The 20,335-nt window shown below is 59.0% G+C and overlaps 1 protein-coding gene across 1 annotated transcript; it reads right to left on the bottom strand.

Moving 5' to 3' along the window:
- Positions 1-1,235: 1,235 nt before the first annotated feature.
- Positions 1,236-10,621, bottom strand: DLL4 (delta like canonical Notch ligand 4). The gene is made up of 11 exons (XM_060147484.1): positions 10,163-10,621; positions 9,782-10,051; positions 9,229-9,286; positions 8,180-8,443; positions 7,706-7,766; positions 7,488-7,618; positions 5,726-5,895; positions 5,322-5,541; positions 3,457-4,159; positions 2,858-2,966; positions 1,236-2,321 (listed from the first exon to the last, which is right to left on the bottom strand). The coding sequence occupies exons 1-11, from the start codon at positions 10,226-10,228 to the stop codon at positions 2,316-2,318; spliced, it is 2,058 nt and encodes a 685-aa protein (XP_060003467.1). The 5' UTR covers positions 10,229-10,621; the 3' UTR covers positions 1,236-2,315.
- Between the last annotated feature and the right edge of the window lie 9,714 nt (positions 10,622-20,335).

Genomic DNA, 20,335 nt, shown 5'->3' with positions numbered 1-20,335 from the left:
CCCAGGGCCCGGGAGCTGCTTTCCTGTTTCATTTTGGGCAGGAAGAGTGAGGTCGTGTTGTTCTTCCCCCTGCTGCCGGCTCAGGCTGTGGGAACGGTTCCCTGAATGCTTTCCTGTTTGATACCCTGTGTGTGCAGTGAGGGGAACAGGGAGCAATGGGTGAGGCGTGGAACGTGTGCACTTGGGCGAGTGTGGATGAGCCTAGGTCTCTTGCTCCCTTGTCTCTGGCATAAGCACCCAGATTAGGGGCGGACATGCTCTATGTGTCAGGGAGAAAGGAAAAGGGAGGCAAGTAGCGCTGCATATACTTGGACTCCACTGGGGGCATCTGCTGGGTCTGTTTTGCTTTACTGGATGGGCTGAGAGCTGGGAGCACTGCTCAGCTTTCTGTCGATGGCTCATTTTTTCATCACTTGTTCTCCATGGAGTATTTTTGTGACTGTAGAGAGAAGACTGTGGCACCCTAGGGACCATCTTACGCCTTAGAGGAAGCTAGCCATGAAGTAGAGACTGGAAACTCTCTCAGTAGTGCCTCAGCCAGAGAAACCCGGGCTCAGGGAAGCCTCCCTCTTCTTCCTCCTCCCCTCTCTACAGTCTTCAGTCAACTCTAGCAGCTCCAGGCAGACCAGGCGCCCAGAGCCAGCTCTCTTGCCCAGCTGCAAGGAGGACAGACCCGAGGCAGATCCCCCTGGCACAAAGACCAGTGCCCTGCCGGGGCTTAAAAATGAGCAGGGTGCCAGTCCCTCTAAAACCCTGCAATAGCAGGAGGAAGAGCCCAGATGTCATCATGGTCAGAGACCCCGCTCTCTGACAAGAGAATCCTTTTGAAAAGAGGAAAACAGGCAGGTTTGTCTCCTTCCCCCAAATTCCTGTATCCCCCAGGCTGACTAGGGTGTCCGTAAGCTTTTTCAGACTTGAAGGGAGAAAAGCGGGATAGATTCAGGTTAAGGGGGCATAACCCCCAAGGAATGGTGGGAGCATGAGGGGGAAGGGGGGCTGCAGCCAACCTCAAGCCATAAGACAGAGGAGGCTGGCCCAGGCTGGGGACTAAATGGGTGAGGCCAGGTTCCCCAAGAACTAGAAGAGGACAAGGGCCTAGAGCACAGTAGGCCAAGTCCAAGTGCTCCCAGGTGCCAGGGGTGTGGGGGGCAGCCGGCAGCAATATGAGAAGGGGAGTCAGAAGGATTCCCACTCTGCCATCACAAAGACAGGACCCAAGAAATACTAAACTCCTGTACACATCTGTTCCATATTATAAATACACATTATATACAAAATAATGTTATAAAATGTAGAAAGGTCAGTGCTTCTGATTCTTAAATTATCGAAATACTAGACTCCAAAATAAACTACAAAAAAAAAAAACAAACAAAATAAAAACTCATATTATTGATTTCTGAAGATCGGCTTCAAGGGTAGTCTGGGGGCAGTAGTGGGTGTGGGCAGAGCCCAGGCTCGAGGCCTTGGGAATGGGCTTGAGGGAGGAAAGGTCCTAGGTGGCGACAGCACCCAATTTCTCCCTCACTGGAATTTCCATCATCACTGCCCTGAGCTCCCCAGTTAGGCCTGTTGCCTCTGGCTGGGAAGAGGGGCAGGCCCTCCACCTATCTGCTCACAGGAGCCCAAGGCACCCAGGGCCAGAGGCTGTGGAAGCCAGGTAAGGCTTACCAGTATCCTTCCCCAGAGAGCCTGGGCCAGGGAGAGGCAGGGATGGTGTTAGGAGCGAGGCCCACGTGCAGCGGCTGGACGCACGGGCAGAAAATGCTTCTCCCGCTCCTCTCGGGGCGCTCACCTCACCTGCAGGGACACTCCTGCCAAGAGCTGAACCAGATGGTTTCCTGGCCCACAGACGGCCCTGCCCTTACTGGCCTCCTCTCTCCTCTCTGATTTGGACCCAGCTGTCGCCATGGAGCCTGGTCCAAGGCACTTTTGGAAACACAGATGCCAGTGGAGGCCACAGCAGCTCCGGGCCCCACGGGGCCACTGCCACTCTCTCTGGAAAATAGGCCAGAGCCCCAAAGGAGCCCTCTGAAGGCCACTGCTGGCAGGGCGGGTCCAAGTGGCACCTCCCCTCTCCTCTGTTCCCCTGGCTGGCGTGGCTGCCAATCTGATGCCAGACAGACACCCAAAGATGTGGAAGGGTACTGCATCTCTTGGCAAGTTCACAGTCTGTCCAGTTCATGCCATTCCCTCTTCCTCCTGAGAGCAGCACGTTGCATATTAAAAAATGTCCCATCCAGGATGCAATGTAAACAATGCAGAAGGAAGGTCCAGCTGCTGGGGCGAAGCTGGGATGTCCTGGGGAGGCTCCTGCCTTATACCTGGGGAGCATGTGGAGAGCACGAAAGTGGGTTACCCTGGGGTACAAGCACTCCCTCCATGGCTGCCCTGGGACTCCCTGAGAGAAGCCAGTGAGGCAGGTGGGGTGAAGAGGAGGTGGGAAAGCCCTCCCAGTCTTCTGCCCCAACACATACACATGCCTGGAAGACAGTGCTCATGAGGTGGGCCAGTGAAGGAAGCCAGTGAGCAAGGGGCAGGAGGGGCACAAGGCAACCACCCTCACCCACCAGCAGCTGGGAAGCAGCGCCTGGGAGCTGGCCGGGTGCCATGGCCGCCCAGCCCAGCACTAACACAGCAGGAAGAGACGGGGCTGGCTCACCACCACGGCTCCTGTTTCACACCCTCTGTGGCAGCGAGGCCAGCAGGGATCCGAGAGCCACTGAACCCAGCCTGCCAAGGAGGGGTTCCGACCCACCCTTCAGGAGCGGCCCCTAAGGTCAAGAGTAACTGGACCACTTTCTCACCCCCTAAAGGCAGGAGGGAACATGCTAGAAGGGAAGGACAGCCTAGCACTCACCTCTGTGGCAATGACACATTCGTTCCTCTCTTCTGATATCAAACACACAGACTGGTACATGGAGTCCCTGGGGGAGCATATCGCTGATATCCGACACTCTGGCCTTTCACTGAGGGAACACAAGACAGGCCGGTGAGGGAGAGATGAAGAGAGGGCTGGGGGGAGGTGGGGCGCTAACCTGGACCCCAGAGAGCCAAAGGGAACTGGCAGAGGTGACTCTGGGAGAAGACACGGGGACTAGGGATGCCCAGTGCTAGCCTGGCAGGCAGTTAGCTACAGGCCTTAAGAGAGCCACAGGACCCCAACCTTCCCAGAGGGTCTCAGGCCTGGAAAAGGCCAGTTTGCCACCGGAGGCAAGCCATGCCGTGGGAAGATGGGGGTCACAAGTGACACAGTGTGGACACTTGACATTTGTGAATGAATGAATGAGTGAATGGGAAGGAGGGACAAAGGGAGCCTGGCAGAAATCTTGTTGGAGCATCCTCCTGTCAGCAGCAAGAGCCCCCTGTTTGCTTAAAAGCTCCCACCTGTCCTGGGGGAGCCCAGGCAGTACCGTGAGGGGGTCCCTGGTGAGCCCTGGGCCTCTGGGTGCCGCTCACCTGTGTATCCGCAGTGGCGCCTTCTCCCCTAAGCTCTTGTCACTGTGGGGATACTTCCCGGGCAGGATCCCCCGCCCCAGGGGTCCTGGGGCCAGATTATAGTCCAATGTGTGGTTCTGTTGTTTGCCACAGTTGGACTTGTCCAGGCCACAGTCCACTTCCAGCTCCTTCTTCTGGTTTGTGTTCTTGAGCTGGGCGGCGGGGATCAGGTTGTCCTTCTGGAAGTCCGACAGGTTGTTCATGGCCTCCCTGCTGCCGTCGTCAGGCCGCCTGAGCCGCAGCTGCCGCACCGCCACTGCCACCATGCACAGTAGCACCAGCAGCACCACCAGTCCCACGCCCAGGGAGACGGCCACCCAGGGGAAGCTGGGGGGCATGCTCATGGGGAACTCGCAGCGGCTGCCCACAAAGCCGTAGGGGCAGTTGCAGACGAAGTTGTCCGGGGGGAGGCTGGCGTAGCAGGTGGCCCCGTTGAAGCAGGGTCCCGAGGCACAGGCGTCGGTGGGCATCCGCACCTCGCAGCGCCGGCCAGAGAAGCCAGCAGGGCAGGTGCACGTGAACCCGTTCTCCAGGTTGCGGCAAGTGCCGCCGTGGACACAAGGGCTGCGAGCACAGTCGCTGATGTGGATTTCACAGTGGGCGCCTGTGAATCCAGGACGGCAGCGGCACATGCGGTTCGGACCTCGGTTCAGGCACTGGCCCCCTGTGGGTACACATGGGCCACAAGTCAGCAACCTCCTTGGACCCCACCCCACTCCCACCCCCCGGTGCAGAGGGTGCCCCATCCCAGGAACCAAGGTCATCCAGGAACTCGGCCAGCATTCACAGATCCCACTACAGAGAGCTCTGCACAAAGAGTCAGGAGACCTGCAGTTGAGGGTGAGCCTGGTCCTCTACGCCTCAGTGGGCTCGTGTATAAGAACTACCAGCATCTTACAGAGCTTTACAGTAGAATCGAACAGGTATGCTTGGGTTTGAATCGCAGCTGTCTCTCTCTAGCTGGGGATTTGGCACCCGTTGCTTTATTTTATTTCTAGCCTCATTTCCTCATTTGTTAAATTGGAGTAGAATGCTATCTCCTCTATAGGAGATCTCTGAAGGTTAGGTAAGGTGATGCGTGAAGGCAGGAGCACATGCCTGGTGTACAGTAAATGCTCAGATAGATCTATTATTGTTTCATTTAACCTTCACAACATGAAAGACAGAGGACGGGTTCTATATTTTCCCATTCAGTGATGAAGAAACTGGCTCCGGGGAGTTAACTAAGTGATTAGCCAGAGAGCAGATTCCATCTCAGCCCTTCCAATCCCTCCGCAGCTCCTAAGGCTTCTCTCCTGCACGGTGCTGTCTGCCTGCCTCACAGAGGGTCACCAGAAGGCCAAGGAGACAAAGATAACCAACATGCTTGGTGCCCCCCAAAATGCTGAACATTCCAGACGCCTTATGCTGTGCCAGGCTCACTGTAGCTGTGGGGAGAGGTGAGGCCTCCAGGAGCAGGGCCCTCACCGTGCTAGCCTCTTTCAAGGAGGGACATGAGGCCTCCAAGGTCCCTCTCTCTAGCCCAGGACTTCCTGGGGAGGGTCAGAGGCTGCCCCAGCCAGGTCAGGACATGGGAATAGGAATGGAAGCCAGGCAGGGTGCATACTGCTCCATTTCCAAAGGCCTGCACCCACTGCTAACCTGCTCCTCTTCCAAAGCCACCCAGATGATCAAGCAAGCTCTTCACCATCCGGAGCAGATGGGGATCCGTCTCAGCCTGCCCAGAGTGACAGACAAGGCCTCTCCCCTCTCTTGACCCTCCCTCACCAGAAAGTTCTCTTGGCCCTAGGGCCAGTCCACCAGGTTAGCAAGGCAACAGGACGCACCATTGGCACACGGATTGCTGGTACACCTGTCCACTTTCTTCTCACAGTTGGAGCCAGTGAAGTTGGGGGGACATTCACAGGCATAGCTGGTCCCCTGGTTGCGCTCCCGACAGGAGCCCCCATTGAAGCAGGGAGAGTCGGCACAACTCAAGGTGCTGTGTTCGCAGTGCAGGCCATAGTAGCCCGGGGGACACAGGCAGCGGTAGCTGTCCTCCTGGTCCTGGAAAGAGAGCAGAAAGGGGCCAAAGTCAGACCCTTGGGGGCAGGGATTCCTGGCGGGGGGGCTAGGCCCCACCTGCCCACAATGCCTGCCCATGGGTACACATCCACTGGCCGCCTGGGGAGGGGATGCCTGGGCGTCGCCTGGCCAGAACTCTGCCTTCCTGCATTGGCCTAGGCCTCACCTTACAGCTGCCTCCATTGCGACAGGGGTTGCTGTCACACTCGCTGAGCTCCAGCTCACAGTCCACGCCAGTGTAGCCTGGGCGACAGGTGCAGGTATAGCTCCGCTGCCCACTGTTGGAGCACGTCGCCCCATTCTTGCACGGGGAATGATGGGTGCAGTAGTTGAGATCTGCGGAGACAGGAACCGACCGGCTGAGCAGAGCCAAAGAGTGGTCCCAACCTCCAGGCTCCTGGCGGTGCAAGTTCACTGTCCTTGTTTGGCCCAGAGGGTTCAACTCAAAGTCTTCCGGGCCCAAATACCCTTCCTCTTCCCCCAGTGAAATCGGGTATATTGAAGCACCTAGAACCACATCTGAGGCGTACCATCAATCAAAGTTGAAAAAACACAGTTGGACACAGTTAACTGCCCAAAGGTAAGCTCACAAGCACTGCAGCCAGGGGAGAATAAAGGTAAAAAGAGGAGGCACAGCAAGACCACATGTTGAAGAGGAAGTCAGAAAAGGCCTCGTGGAGGAGGGGCAGCTGAGGTAAACCTGGAAACGGGCTACAATTTTAACAGGTGGAAAGAGTAGAGGGGAGGCGAGAGCCACGATAAGTGGTTGCCAGGCGTTTTTTAAAGCGAAATGCGTTACGAGGGTATTTTGAAATATAAGTATTTGTTTTCTTATTTGGGAAGGACAGGGAGGGAAAACCAGACAGAGCAAATACAGGGACTGTAAGGGCTCTGTTTGAATAAGATGAGTATATGACTGTGTCACCTGGGAGCAAATGTGGGGAGAGGAAAGAGAGAGGGCAGGAACCAGGTGTGTGTGTGTGTGTGTGTGTGTGTGTGTGTGTGTGTGTGTGTGTGTGTGTGTGTGTGTGTGTGTGTGTGTGTGTGTGTGTGTGTGTGTGTGTGTGTGTGTGTGTGTTTGGGGGGATTGCAGTGGGGTAGAAAGTGACACACACACACACATACGAAGAATACAGGGGCTGAATTCCAAGCCCCTTGTTGCCAGCAAGTCAGGGCCCAGGCAAGTCCTTTCTATCCTGGCAAGCGTCCTGCCCACCCTACCCAGGCCTATGCTGGTGTCTCCATGGCAGCAGCCACCCCATTTGACCCTGAAAATGGGAGGCACGTGCTGCAGCTGGCTATGAGGATGAAGGAAAAAAGGCCCCCTCCCCCATCATTGGGGCTGGCAGACCCCAGTGCAGCCAGAAGAGTGACCAGCCCCCTGAACACCAGGAAGACAGTGTGGGCTTGGGCAGCTGCCTGGCAAGTGCTACTGGGGGAAACAAGGGAGGCCGTTTCTGCCCCACCGAGAAGGCGGTTAGATGTCACTCCGCCCAGAGGCCCAGCTCACCCACAGCCTCAGGGCAGCCAGTGGGCACACCCCACCAGACAGCTGTTTAGGGGAGAGCTGCTCAAACAGCTCTGGTAGGTAAGCAAACACTTAGGGGGTTAATAGGTAACTACAAGGTAGAAAGAGGAACTGAGCCCGGCATCCCTCTCTCTGGCCTTGCTGGAATTTATGAGTGCAACCTTCAGGCTGCCAACTTGTCACCCTCCTGGCTTCTCCAGCCACCCTTCCTCCCCAGCACCTAAGGAAGAAGGACCCACCATCTCGTTCTAAGCCAGTTGTTAAGATCCTTACAGTCCCAAGCTCCTTGAAGGATAATGGGAAAGCCGACTCAGCAGTCATCGAGTAGGAAGGGTCCAGGTGACAACTCTGTTCCCATGCCCTGCCCAGCTCTCCGTCCCCTCTCTTTGCCCTGACTCACCTTGGTCACAGAATAGGCCTCCCCACCCCTCATCACAAGTGCATTGCCAGGGGGTGCTGCAGGTGCCATGGCGACAGCCGTTGTGGGGGATGCATTCGTTGCACAGGCGGCCCTGCCAGCCTGGGCGGCAGCTGTAGAACAAAAGAGAAGCTGAGGGTGAGGTGAGGGCCTGGACAGGGGACGGCTCCCCCCGTCACCGCTTCCTGTCCACTACTCACATGCACTCTGCTGGCTTGCTGCAGTAGCCATTCTGTTCATGACAGCCCGAGAGACAGACAGCTGAGGAGAGAAGGCGGCACTGGGTGAGGGTGGGATGACAATGACTCTGAAGTCCCACTCTCCCTCTCCTGGCCCTGGGGGTGCCCCCCAGCTCTCCTGGGCTCACTTCCCACTCCTGGCTTCCCAGAGGAGCCATGGATGTCTTAAAGAGAAATGATGGCACAGGGAAGGAGAATCCAGGCTGGATGGAATGCAATTATGGGGTCTTTGTGGGCTTTAGCACCATGGGGAGGAGCACTGAGAAGAGGGAGGGCAGAGTCCAAGCCCATCCTAAGCATCCCCAGCTGTTACTGAGGCCCAGTTAGTGGACAGCCCAGACCCGCTCTCCAAGGGAGGCAGGCTGCAGCCGAAAAGATGCCACTGTGTTTGTTCCGGGGACCCCCCTCCAGGCAGGTGGGAGCTTGGCTGCTTACGCTGTTCGCAGTACTCCCCAGTCCAGCCGGGCAGGCAGGACAGGCTGCCATCTGGCTGGCACACGTAGTGGCCGAAGTGGTCATTGCGCTTCTTGCATAGCCGTGAGCAGCTGTCCCCATAGTAGTTGTCACTGCAGATGACCCGGTAAGAGTAGCGCAGCCTTGTGAGAGGGCTGGTCTGCTCATCCGGTAACCAGTTCTGGCCCACAGCTAGGGAGCCCTGGATGGTGATCTTGCTGATGAGCGCGTCTGGTGGCAAGGCCTCTGAAGGGGCAGAGGGCCAGGTCAAGGAAGGGCAGCCAGTCCCCAAGAGTGCCAGCAACTGCTGGATCAAACCAGTTGTCCAGATGACCCCACCTGCCAGCAAACGCAGGCCAGAGGAACCCAAGTGTCCCACTGCTTAGCTGCTCTGTGTGTGCATGTGCAGAGGGCCTGATACCATTCAAAAAGGGGACAATAGAAGGATGTTAAGATATCCCAATGTTCTGGAGGCAGATAGGCAGGGGAAAGAGGAAAAGAGGTCAAAATGCAGGGTGGGGGGGGAGAAAAAAGAAAAAGAAAAGCTCTCCAGGCCTTTGAGGACCCTGGGAGCAAGGGGTCCTCTGGTGCCCATTCAGGGGTTCTGCCCTCAGAGATGGGTAATGCTTTTCTTTTTCCTTTGCAAAGTGAGAATTGTTGTGCTGCTGAAATATCCTTTTCCTCTGTGTCAGAACAACATCCCAAAGCCATTATTCCCTTTCCAAAGGAGCGGAATTCGAGAAAGGTGTAAAATACAGGAAGGGGCCCGTCAGCGGCGCTGGCAGCTTCGGCCTTTCTCACCGCCGTGCTCCCCGCGTTCCCACGCCAAAAATAACCCGCAGGAAACGCAATTGTGCTCAGAGTCCAGGCAGCGGGCGGAATCCGAGCGTCCAGCGCGGGCCGCAGCTCCCGGCCTAGCTAAGCGTCCTGCGCCCCACGCCCCCACCCCGCACTTCCCCCGCCTATTACAGATTAACTCTTTCGGCGCTGCGCCGTGTCGCCCCCCTGTGGCCGCGGAGCGAGCTACTCACCTGGCCGCAGGTCGTCTCCTGGCGCGTGCCAAGCTTCAATGATGAGTGAGAAGGTACCCTGGGAACGGAAAGGAGGGGGCGGGTAAAGACAGAGAGAGCGAGATGAACAGGGGATGGTGGGGGTGCCTTTCGGCAGCCGGTTTAATTAATCTAATTGCAGGATACAGTTACTGCGCCCGGGTCTATGTAACGGGTCTGCACTCAGCATCGAGCGCGAGCTAGGAAGGCGAGACAACCCCGGGTAGGAGGAGAGTTGAGGGATGAGGGAATGTACGCGGGAGTCTTTCTGAGATGGAGCACGCCCCGGGGCTGTAGGTGATGAAAATCGTATCCCTAGCGCTGGGAGAAGATGGAGCGTAGAACGGGGAAGAGAGAGACTGGTGAGAGCGTACAGGAGGGTGAGGTCCCAGGAGAGAGTCGGAAAGAAGGATCAGAAGAGAGTGCCCCCCTTTTATTGGAGGGGAGCGAGGCAATCTAGGGAGAAGGCTTTGGTCCCAGGGAAACCCCTTCTCTCGGCTTTCGTGACCTCCCCGGGCGCCCAGGCTGTGCTCACCGGCCAGGTGAAATTGAAGGGCAGTTGGAGAGGGTTGCGTCCCCCGCCGCTACTGTCGTCGCCGACGGCGAAGGAGTTGGTGCCCAGCACAGGCGTGGAGACGCTGCCGAAGGTGCAGGGCCCGGGTGAGAAGACCGCCTGGAAGTGCTTAAGGCAGACGCGGAAGAAGGTCCGGCAGCCGGGTTCGCACGGCCGCCCGCTGGCGAGTACGCCGCGCTCGTTGGCAAACTCCTGCAGCTGCAGCTGGAAGACTCCAGAGCCGGCCGCGCGCTATTGCACAGGGACCGAGGGAAGGAAGAAGGAGAGCGGTCAGCTCGGTGGACGCCAGGGGCTCAGGCCCAGGGCACGGTGGGAGGGGGCGGAGGGGGCGCGGGATGTTACCTCCTGCCAAAGTGCCACCAGCAGCAGTAGCGCCCAGCCAGAGGCGCTACGGGTTGCGGCTGCCATTCCCTGGGGCGTCGCTCTCTGCACCCGCCGGTTGTGAACCGTTCCCGCGCGTCCAACCGCCAGAGGGGTCCCTGAAAAGCCAGGCTCCGCTCGGGGTTTTCCTCCCGCCTCTCCTTCTCGCTAGCTCCGCTCCAACTGCCACGGTAGGTAATCCAGGTGAGGGCGGCTGGGTGGCGGCCGCGCTGAGGACGTGTCCTCGGACTAATCCTGGGGCTGTAAGCAGGCTAGTGTCCGGGTACACTGCACTGAGGCGGCTTGAGCTGCAGCTCTTGGCCTCGCGTTCCCAGCCTGCGCTCAGCGCCGCTACTGAAACCTGCGCTCTTGGGAGCTTTCCTTATATATATTGGCTCCTCTCTTCACCCGCCTGTCACTCAGACTCGTGGTCACTCTCCCCTCCCCTCGGGCCTCTAGCTGCTACAGCCCCAGCACCGCCCGGAGGGGGCCTCCGCCCCCGCCTTCCCCCCTCCCAGCCAGCCAGTCAGGCACAGGTCCCCGCCCCTCTGTGCCGCTCTCAGCCCCTGGGTCCCCCAGCTCAGCGCGTGCCGAGGTGACCAGTTCTCCGCAATCGCGTGGATACAGGCCGAGACCCCGGCAGTGGGAGGACAGGGGGAGGGCCAGGGGGAATGGGGCGGGAGGTGAGCGAGTGGTTCCCGGATGGTCGTGGGGGCGGAGACACGGGGGAGTCCCCGTCGGCGGTGTGACCACGGCCGGCGTTAATTACCTGCAGCCCTGGAGAAGGTAAAAAGAACTTAAGCTCAGAAAGCGAAACCAGTGCTAAAGGACTCCAGTCTCCTTCACCTTCCCGGAACTTCGGGAGCCCTGGCGTCGTCGGCCCCCAACCTGTGAGCGTCCACCCCCCCGCCCCCCCCCCGAGCGCAGCAGGGAAGCCAGAGGACGCATTAACCTCTCTGTGGCCACTCCGTGCTAGGCGAAGGACCAAGCATCTAAGACTCGGGGGCTCGGCCCCTCCACCTGGTGGGCATCTCCCTCCCCAGTTATGGGGGGCGTGTCCAGCGCGTGCCTCCTCCCTTCTGCCTCCCGCCTGGGCTCCGCGCGTGCCAGTCCCCAGACGCGTGGTACCCGTGCTGGGGGTAGGAGGGCGTGGTCCCCGAGGTAGAAGAAGGGGGGCGCGTCCTCAGCTGTATGGTAATAAGGGTCTGGCCCCGCCTTCAGCGCCTCTCCTCACCTGGGTTTAGCCTCAGCTCCAGAGCCCACCTTCACCCCCCAACAGCCTCAAGCCTCGGCCCGCGTCCTGTCGCTCCGTTGGAGCAGGGAGGAACTCTCCTGACTGCAGAGTTGGCTCGAGCCACCAGAGAGTCCAGGTGCTGAGGCCGGGCAGACCCGGGTCCTCTCCTCATAGGGCAAAATGTAGGGTGGAACTGGAAGCGCGCGGACTCGTATGGGTTTCAGGCGGCTTCACCCGTCTCGCCTTCTCGGCTCCCCCGGGTGGCCCCACTTCTCCGAGCGGCGGCAGTGCAGCTGCTTTCCCGGAACCGGCGTGATCCCCGGAGGCTTTAGACCGGGGAGGGCCGGCTTCTCTCAGTGTCGGGGGGTGCAGAGGAGCGGTCTCTCTCCGCGACGCTGAGGGCGGCGGGGGCCTTGTGGCTTCAGCTGTCAGCCCGCCCGCACAGCGATGGCTGTCGTCGGGCGATAAGATCGGCGCTGGGGGGAGCAGGGACGCGGCGCGGGCCCGGGGGAGTCTTGCGGGGGGCGGGGGGCACGGCTCGGAGCCCAACAGCTGCCTAGGCCGAGCATGGTCTGATTTTTTTTTTTTTTTAACTTGGTGGTGGTGAAGGATTGAGGGAGAAGCATGAGAAACAAGAGGTTGGGAGCGTGGGTTGGGGGAGGGGTGAGGTGAGGAGACGGGCTCCGGGGTCCCCCACGCACGGCCACCCCTCCCAGCCACCATCTGGCGCGAACGGGTTGGCGTGGGGAACCGAGGTGGGGCGGGGGCCGGCAGATGGGCCCAGGCTGCGCTCCAGAGTTAATGTAGGTTATGGACAGGCGGAGTCCCCAGGCCCGAGGGAGGAGGAGCCCAGGACTTGCCTCCCAGCGATCCTGACCAGTGGGTTCTCTGCCCATTCTCTACGGATCCCTTAGTCCTGCCTAGGGTGCCAAAGAGTGCCCCTCGCTTTCCTCTGAGCTGGCATCCAGCCCTACCTAGGTATGTCCGCTTCCACCCCCAAATCCTGGCCTGGGAGTTCATAAAAAACTCGCTCCTTTTCTGGATCTGGCTCTTGCCTGACCCTCAAGGGAGACATCCAGTCCCACAGGAGACATTTCGTTCAGTATTGGTAGATCTGGAACACTCTATCCCTCACACACATCCGGACTGATGTGCCCAAAAGCACTTTGCAAACAGTCAAGGACCAAACAAAAGTATCATCATTACCCTCAGAGTCAAGAATTCTTGAAAGGGATCCCAGAGATAGAAATCCTCTGACCTGTAGGGGGAAAGGGTTAAATTCTCTTCACCATCAAAAGGCATTCCTGAAGCACCTATTTGCTATACGGTGCTGTCCCAGAAGTTCATTTACTCCCCTAAGACTCTAGGAGTAGAGTCTTGGCCCTGACTACCCACTAGCGCTCCAACCCTCTGGGGTCCAGCTTTGCCCACATTTGCTGAGCAGGAGAGGGTCGCTTTGCAGGCAGGGAATAGAAATGCGGAGGCTCCACAACTGGGGCTCCTCCACTTTTCTCCCACTCGTGACTTGTGGAAGGAAAGACCCAACACGTGTCCTGGGGGCCCCCAGGAACATGAGGCTGTGAGGCTATCAGAGGCCGCAAATCACAGTGGGATTGGACCCACGTGGACGTCTGATGAACCTACGCCTCCGCAGACGCTCGGCCACGCCCTGGAGAGGGGGCATGATTGCAAGGTCCCACCAACCTGGGCTTCCCCGGACTGACTGTGGGCCCTCTGATGGTCCACAGATCCTCATCCCCACGAGCACCCGCAACACTGCCCAGCGTCTGGAGCCACAGGGTCGAGGCCTGGCTTCAGGCAGGCCCACAGCCTCCGCCCCAGGGGCCTTCGGCTCCGGCCGTCCTCTCCGTTTGGCCGCTGCATACAGCCCCCCAGCAGGCAGAACCCGCACCTGGGGCCCGGAGGCGCAAAGGTTGTCTCTCAGCCTTGCACCCGAGCTGACCCCTGGTGATTAGGGTGCGACTCGGGCCGAGCAGAGCCTCGGGGCCCCTCCCCCACTTCGTAGCCTACGCGCCCTCCCCAGGGCTGCCGTCGCATCTTCCCGGCCTCCAGCGCTATTTTGCACCCCGACCCCCGGGACAGCGTTCTCCGCGGGACGAACTGCACCCAGGTAGGAGCGCGATAGGGGCCGGGCTACAGCGCCCGCCGGGCAGGCCAAGGGAGGGGGAGCTAGCCTGGCTAGGGCGGGGCGCTTAAGCCTTGAGGGGCGCCGCTGCGGTCGCTGCGGGGAAGGGGCCACGTGCAGGGAGCGGCGGCCGGGGAGCTGCACAGAAGGCGGGGAGATTTGCAAACTGTTGCTGCCACATGGCTGCTCCATTCGATCCATTCACATTGAAATGAGGACGGCGCGTGCCTCATCTGCCGCAGGGCTCTGCCACGCGTCAGCCCGGCCCGCCGCATGCCAACTGGGGCAGTGGGGCTGGCAGGGCCTGGCAGCCGTGGGGGCGCAGCCCGGGCCCTGAGGCCAGGCGAGGGCGGGCGGGGGAGGGGGGCGGCGCGCAGCGAGCTATCCTAGCCGCTCGGGCTCCACAGCTTCGCGGACCTTGGCCCTGCAGTTGGGAGCGAGCCGACGTGAAAGGACCAGGGACCGACAGGTTTCGGAGGGGGGCCAGGATCGATGCCGTCGCTCCCCGCAGATGCGCCCCAGCAGCGCTACTCTCCATCTGCCGCTGCTCGCACCTGCCGGTCAATAAATCGATTTTACAATTTAATGCAGCAGCTTCCCGCCCGCCTGGGACAGATGCCGCCGCAGAACCACCTCCGCCCTCGCCCCTCCCCTCGAGGGGCGCCAGCGGTTAGGGCCGGGATTCCCGCTCGGCAGGCGGCGCCCCGCCGGGCCGCGTTCACCTCTCTCTGGAGGCCTTACAAGGAACTGCCTGCTCTGGGTCTTTCCCGCGGGACAGAGTGGGTTCCCCATAGGACAGGCCTGAGGCTGGTGGAGGAGAGAGGAAGATGATGACTTGGTGGTGGCCTTGAAGACTCATTTGGGGGCTTCACAGGGGGAACAGAATGCAGTGGCTGATGATAAGATGTGAGAGCCCCTGTGAGAAGGAGGAAGGGGTAGCACCTGGGGCATTGGCGCTGATAGCCACTGAGTTGTGAAGAATCTCCGCGAGGCAGCCCGGGAGGGTTGAGATGGAATGGGGCCTCTCCCCACCCTCTGCTTGAGTCGAGTGAATAAGCATGACATAAACCTGGCTCTTGGCACTTCCCAACCCTAGGGTCTTGGACTTGTAATTTAACTATAGCTCTACACCTCAGTTTTCTCATATGTGCAATGGGGATAATAATGATAGCCACCTGGGAGGGTGACTGATTATGCATTTGCAAATGAGTTCCAGGAGGAAAGAAAGGAAAAAGGAGAGCTGAAGGCAAACAGTTACAAAGAATGAGGCAAAGGAGCAGAGGGTGGAAACAAAGAGAGGAAAGCTAGGTGGGGCATGGAAAGGAGATGGACACTGGAAAACCTCCACTGTTAAAGGCCCTGTGAAGGGCCTTTTGTGGGAAGAGGCTGTGACACGGTTCTCAACTGGAAGGAGAAGACTGGAGCTTTGACAATGGGTTTGGATAAGAGATGGTTTGGAAGAACCAATTGCCCATGGCCAGATGACCCTCCAGCCAGAGTCAAATGTAGGTCTCAAGCTGGCACCCTTCCTCCTTCACGGTGATGTTTCAGAGCAGAGGCATGTAGGAGGAGAAGTCAACTTCTGAACTGCCCTGGTCATTGAGGCTCCTGGCAGCTCAGGGGTCTCAGCCTTCCCCACGTCACCAAGAGGGCACACAGACTGGGCTGGGCTGTCCACTGGCTTATGGCTCATGATTGATGACCCAAATGTCCCAAGGAAAGGATGTCCAAGTGGGTGAGACCATTAAACATGAGTCAGAGTGCCTGCTCTGCCTTCTCATGAGATCAGGAGAGCTTCCCACCTTCTCTCGGCCAGGCTCCCAGGAGCCTGAGGGCCTGGGCTAGCCCCATACTCTGTCGCCTTTACCTTCTCAGAAGGCCGGGGCAGATGGTGCCTGAGGCTGAGGCAGCTGCTGTGGACTGAGCCCTCTCCTCTCAGTGAGAACAGCTTTGGCCTGAAGAGACCATGGGCCCAAGAGAGAAGCAGCTGAGGGCCCCTGACCTGAGAAGCCTCTTTTAACTGTGTAGGAAGGAAGTGCTCCGTAGGCCTCCTGTGTGCTGGTTAGAAGGAAAGAAGGCGAGAGTGGAGGGGCAGGGTAGAGACCTGCTGGCTGGAAGCAAGGGCCTTCATTGGTGGTGACCCGGCAGCCTCCCCAGCTTCGTTTGCCAAACCCAGGGGAAACCTGGAAAGCTAGGGCCAGGAGCCACGCAGCGGGTATTTCCAGCCACAGAGGAGTCCGGGGTTTAGGGCAGCCTCCACGGCAACTTTCCCAGAGCCCCTGGCTTCCCCTTCCCTAGCTCCTTCCTGTCCCCACCCTAGCAAGTGAGGAGGGAGGCCCAGGGGAAGGGAGAGAAGGCTCAGGGAGGCCTCTGTGCGGAGACCCTCAGGCTGCAGGCCTTGCTCAGCCTGCCCTTGCCTCCTGCCCCGGTCTCTCAGGACAGAGGGGACTCTGAGATGGCTTGCAGGGCTAGAGAACAGAGGGCACAGGGCAAAGGCATTGTTGAGAGCGATGGGGCCAAAACAAAACCTTCTGCCAGCCATACTGAAGGACAGGGTGGGGTGGGGGAGCGGAGCCTGAGTTGAAACTAAAGGTTCAGGCACCCCCTCAGTCCTCCATCTTGGACTGGTTTCTCTACCCCAAGGATTTTCTTCCTTCTCATCCACTCATCCTCTGCCCTGACTGTGCTAGCCTCCACTGTCCTCTGTTCTTGTCCCCTCCCCAGCATACAGCTCACCTGTCCCTGAAACCTCTCTTCTCTGTAAACTCTGACAGGTGGGAAGCTCTCTCCAGCCCCACCTGCCTGCTCAGCCTTCACTCCCCTCTTCTGGCTCTGGCCTCCCTTTAGCATCCAGGCCCAGCACTGCCCCTGGCCCCTGCATGTCTCTGGGTCCTTGCGTGCACTTCACCTTCCTCCGCTGAACAACCCATCTCCTGGAAGAAACTCTGACCTGTCCTCATTTCTCCACACAACCTCTGATCTCTGATCCCAGCTGCCACCCAGGACTTGAAGCAAGTAAGAGATAGCGGATGGGGTCACACTTCTCCCTCTCTGCGGCCCCAGAACCTGGGAGTGGGGATTACTCAGATGGGCCATGGTCCCCTGCAGCCTCCCTGGGAGGAAGGGTCAGGGCAGAACCAGGAAGTGCTGTGCTTCAATACTCTGATGCACAGAGAAAGAAACCGGGGACACGTGCCAGTTCTGTGAATAGCTGCCTGAGCAGGCAGGTTACTGTTCCCTGAGGAAGGCTGAGGAGGAATCTGACTGCCATGGTCAAGTAGGTGATGGGTCTTAAGCAGAGAATGGTGACCGGCTGTCTCCTTCTCCCACCACAGTCAGAATGAGAGGAAATGGGCTTCAGTTGTGGCAGGAAGGATTTAGGTTAGACATATGGGAGAACTTCCTGTGACAGTGTCTACACTACGTATTCCAGTTGTTAATCCAAGTTGAACTCTCCCCTGGAGTTGATTAGAATTGCAGGTTGATGCTTGCTAATGAGTAACTTGCCTTGCCTGTGATTAGCAAAGAACCTCCCACCCAGAGGATTCTCCTTAGGTCTAGACCGTCCCCAAGGAAGAAATCCAGAGAGGCCTGAGAGGCACCAGGACCTGGGCCTCCTCTCAGCCCCGAGGGGTTTCTGGGCAGTGTTGGGCCACTGTGAGTCCTTATCACTTTGCCTCTCCTGCCCCCAGCCCTCTGGTTACTGCTCTCAGAACAAGCCCTGCGGAGCTGTCCAGCCAACGCTAACTTTGCAGCAAAGGGACAGGCTTAATTTAAGGTCTGGGAGCTCACAGAGAATTTCCAGAGCAAAAATGAATACTCAGGGTTTCCAACACCAGGGGCTTCAGCAACAGCCCCGGCTGTCTCTGTAAGTTTAGAAACAGACAGGCTTCAACCCGGTTTTGTGCCCATTCACCCCACTCTCATGAGTGCTGTTCGGGCATCATGAACATTCCCATTGCTGGTGTCATTCTGCAACTGAGATCCCTGTGTTGCCCTGTGGCCGTGGCCAACTCCCCCGTCTCTTGCTTCCCCTCCTCTCCTAAGAGGTTTGATCCCTTACCCCCATTACCAGAACCCTTCTCCAGGTAGGAAGGAAGCTGGGGAGACCTGGGGTGAGTCTATCAAACTGCCATCAGAAGAAGAGAATACAGTCAAAAGATGCATTCCATTTGGGGCATGGCTCTGTGCACCCCCATGGTTAGTTTTCCTGGGTCAGGGCCTGTGTGTGTGGCCACATGCATATCCAGAGTTTGGTCCCTTAGTCAACCAGTTGTGAATGAGGTCGACCATGTGCCTAGCACTGGGCTAAGGTCAGTGAGGCCAAAAGAAACATCCGATTCAGCTCCTAATGGGACATGGAGGTAAAATCGAGGGTCATGAAAAGGAATGTGATGATCTGCAGAGCCCGGGTTCAGAGAGGGATGGGGGAGGCTTTGTGGGGAGTGAGGGGAAGGCACTGGACCTGGAGGAAGGAGCAGAACTTAGAAAAAGAGAAGAGAGGACATTCCTGCCAGGCGGAATGGAGAGAGGAAAAGGATCAGAGTGGAAATGAAGTAGGTATAGCTGGAGCAGACTTTGCATGTGCAGGGCTGGACGTGAGGTTAGACAGGTAGGGCATGGAGACCCATCAGACAGATGAATTCGGACTTGATCGATGGGCTTTAGGGAACCTGTGGGTTCTTGAGCCGAGGAGGGTGTTCAGCCGCCATCTGGCAGTGGGGTGCAGGGTGGTCTGGAGCAGGGAGGTACAGAGGGAGGGCCAGAGGCAACTAGGAGCCTTCTGCATCTGTGGCTGGTGGCCAGGTATACACCAAAGCCTGGGTCCTGTCCTTGAGATGGCTGGGCACCTGAGAATGCCAGACCCCTGAGGACCTGCTGGGACAGGCCCCACATTTTCCTTGCCAGCAGCCACTCTCTTCTTCCACCCCTGGCTTTCCAGATACAGCCCTGCAAACACGACCAGCCTCAGGGCTTCCCTGGCTCCTATACTGAGAGTGGGGGCTGCTTTGGCCATACCTCTCTCCACACCCCTCCCCCCCCCCACCCCGCCACGTTCCTACTCTTTCCCTCAGAGTCTTGGGGCCCTGCCTAGCAGCCTGGCTGGAAGAGGATAAAGGATTGCATCAGGCCTAGGTTCATCCAACCTCGGGCCTGAAACCCACAAAGGGAATCCAGAGGTATCTCAAGGGAATGAGCTGGGGTCTTAACACCTAGAAACTCAGGGTGAGGTGAGCGCTCAAGGGCACCTAGACCAACCCCATATTCTATAGCCAAGTGCTTGAATACCTCCGGAGATAGGACCCTCCCTCCCTCTTCTGGCTGTTGCCTGCTCTTTAGATGGTTCTGGGTGTGAAAAGTGCATTCACTTCTTGATCCAAAAGTCCTGCTGTGTCCAGTGTGGGCTGGTGGTGTGGGAGAGCTCTGTTTGGGCCTTGCCGAGGGGCTTCTGAATTGGCACCGCTAGAGGGAGGGTCCACCAGCCTCTCGGGTCTGGGGTGGCTTGCTGGGCCCTGCGGGCCCCCCTGCTACGCCTGTTGGGTGCCCTCGGCGGGGGCAGTTTAAGCGTGAGAAGCGCCGGTCAGTTCCCAGCTCGGCCCAGGGGGTGGGGCAGCAAGGGCGAGGCCAGCCCCGTCATCCCTTCTCAGCCTCACCGGGGCGGCCAGGCCAGGGTCAGCCTGTCTCACAGGCCGGCCCTCCCCAGGCTGAGATCATCGCCCTCCGGCCTCCATGGCAGCCCCCACCCCCAGCTGAGCTCACTGCCCTGGCCCGCTGGGGGACATTGTTGTCTCCTGCGCCCCTCCCCCGGGCTCAATGAGCTGTTTGTTGGCATGTCCGGCGCGGGCAAGGGGAGGGCGGGCACAGGGCGCCCGCACACAATGGGGATTCCGTCCATTCTGAGGTGGCTGCGGGAATCAGGCTGGCTTTGTCCCTGGGACCCTCATTCCCACCATTTAGCGGAGCCGGAACTCCAGGCGGAAGGCCCCGTATAAGAACAACAATGTTGTCACCCCGTCTGTGGGGGAGGGCGCTGCAGGCCAGGCCTCCTGGGGCCCAGGGGACCCACAGTTCGGGGCAGCCTGAGGGGCACCTAGGACAGGTCCTAGAGCCTAGGCTGTGACTCACATCCAAGGGAGACTCAGGAGGCAGATGCCCCCCACCCACACCGGCCCCGCCGGTCCCTCTGCAGCCCCCGGCAAGTGTGGAAGGGGGTTCCCTGGCATCCCTAGCTGTTCTCAGCTCCTTCACGTGCAAAGATGAGCCCTAAGGTGCAGAGGGGGTGAATGCACCCGGTAAGCCCCGTTTGGGTGCTGTGCTGTAGAGGGGCTGAGTTAGGGGCAGCCTGACCCACAGGCCTTTCTGCATGCATCTTGGGCAAAGGCCTTTGCTCAAAGCTGGGCTCAGGCCCGTTTCTGAGCCTCTAGCCCGGCCAGCCTGCCCCTTCGGAAGTGGCGCTGGCCACTCAGACAACAAGTGTTTATTTTCCAGGGTGAGGGGGGAACAGGACGTCACGGCGTTTCCCTCCTGCCTGGTGCTGCAGTGGTTCTCACAGTCTGGGCACTGGTGACATCACCAGCCTTTCTTCCTCAGCCCTGGCCTCCTTGCCTCCCCCTCCCCCCAATCACATGCTCTGGCCAGGCTACACAGTTCTGAAGCTCCTGCTTCCGCTGCGGGCACTTCTGAGCAGGTCCTCTTGGAGGGCATGAGGGCGGCCGGGAAGTACTGGACCAGCCCCTCTCACTGCCCTTGGCATTCAGGCCAAGCCTAGGGATAG

Source organism: Lagenorhynchus albirostris, chromosome 1 (assembly GCF_949774975.1).
Source record: "Lagenorhynchus albirostris chromosome 1, mLagAlb1.1, whole genome shotgun sequence".
NCBI classification, from domain to species: Eukaryota; Metazoa; Chordata; class Mammalia; order Artiodactyla; family Delphinidae; genus Lagenorhynchus; species Lagenorhynchus albirostris.
This window is presented reverse-complemented; position numbering and strand designations above follow the sequence as displayed.

Coding starts and splice junctions, on each gene's coding strand:
- DLL4 (XM_060147484.1), bottom strand. CDS start 10,228: ATGGCAGCCGCAACCCGTAGCGCCTCTGGCTGGGCGCTACTGCTGCTG. Junction 7,767..8,179: donor TGGGGAGTACTGCGAACAGC/GTAAGCAGCCAA, acceptor TTCTCTCCTCAG/CTGTCTGTCTCTCGGGCTGT. Junction 5,896..7,487: donor AGGCCTATTCTGTGACCAAG/GTGAGTCAGGGC, acceptor CTGTCTCCGCAG/ATCTCAACTACTGCACCCAT.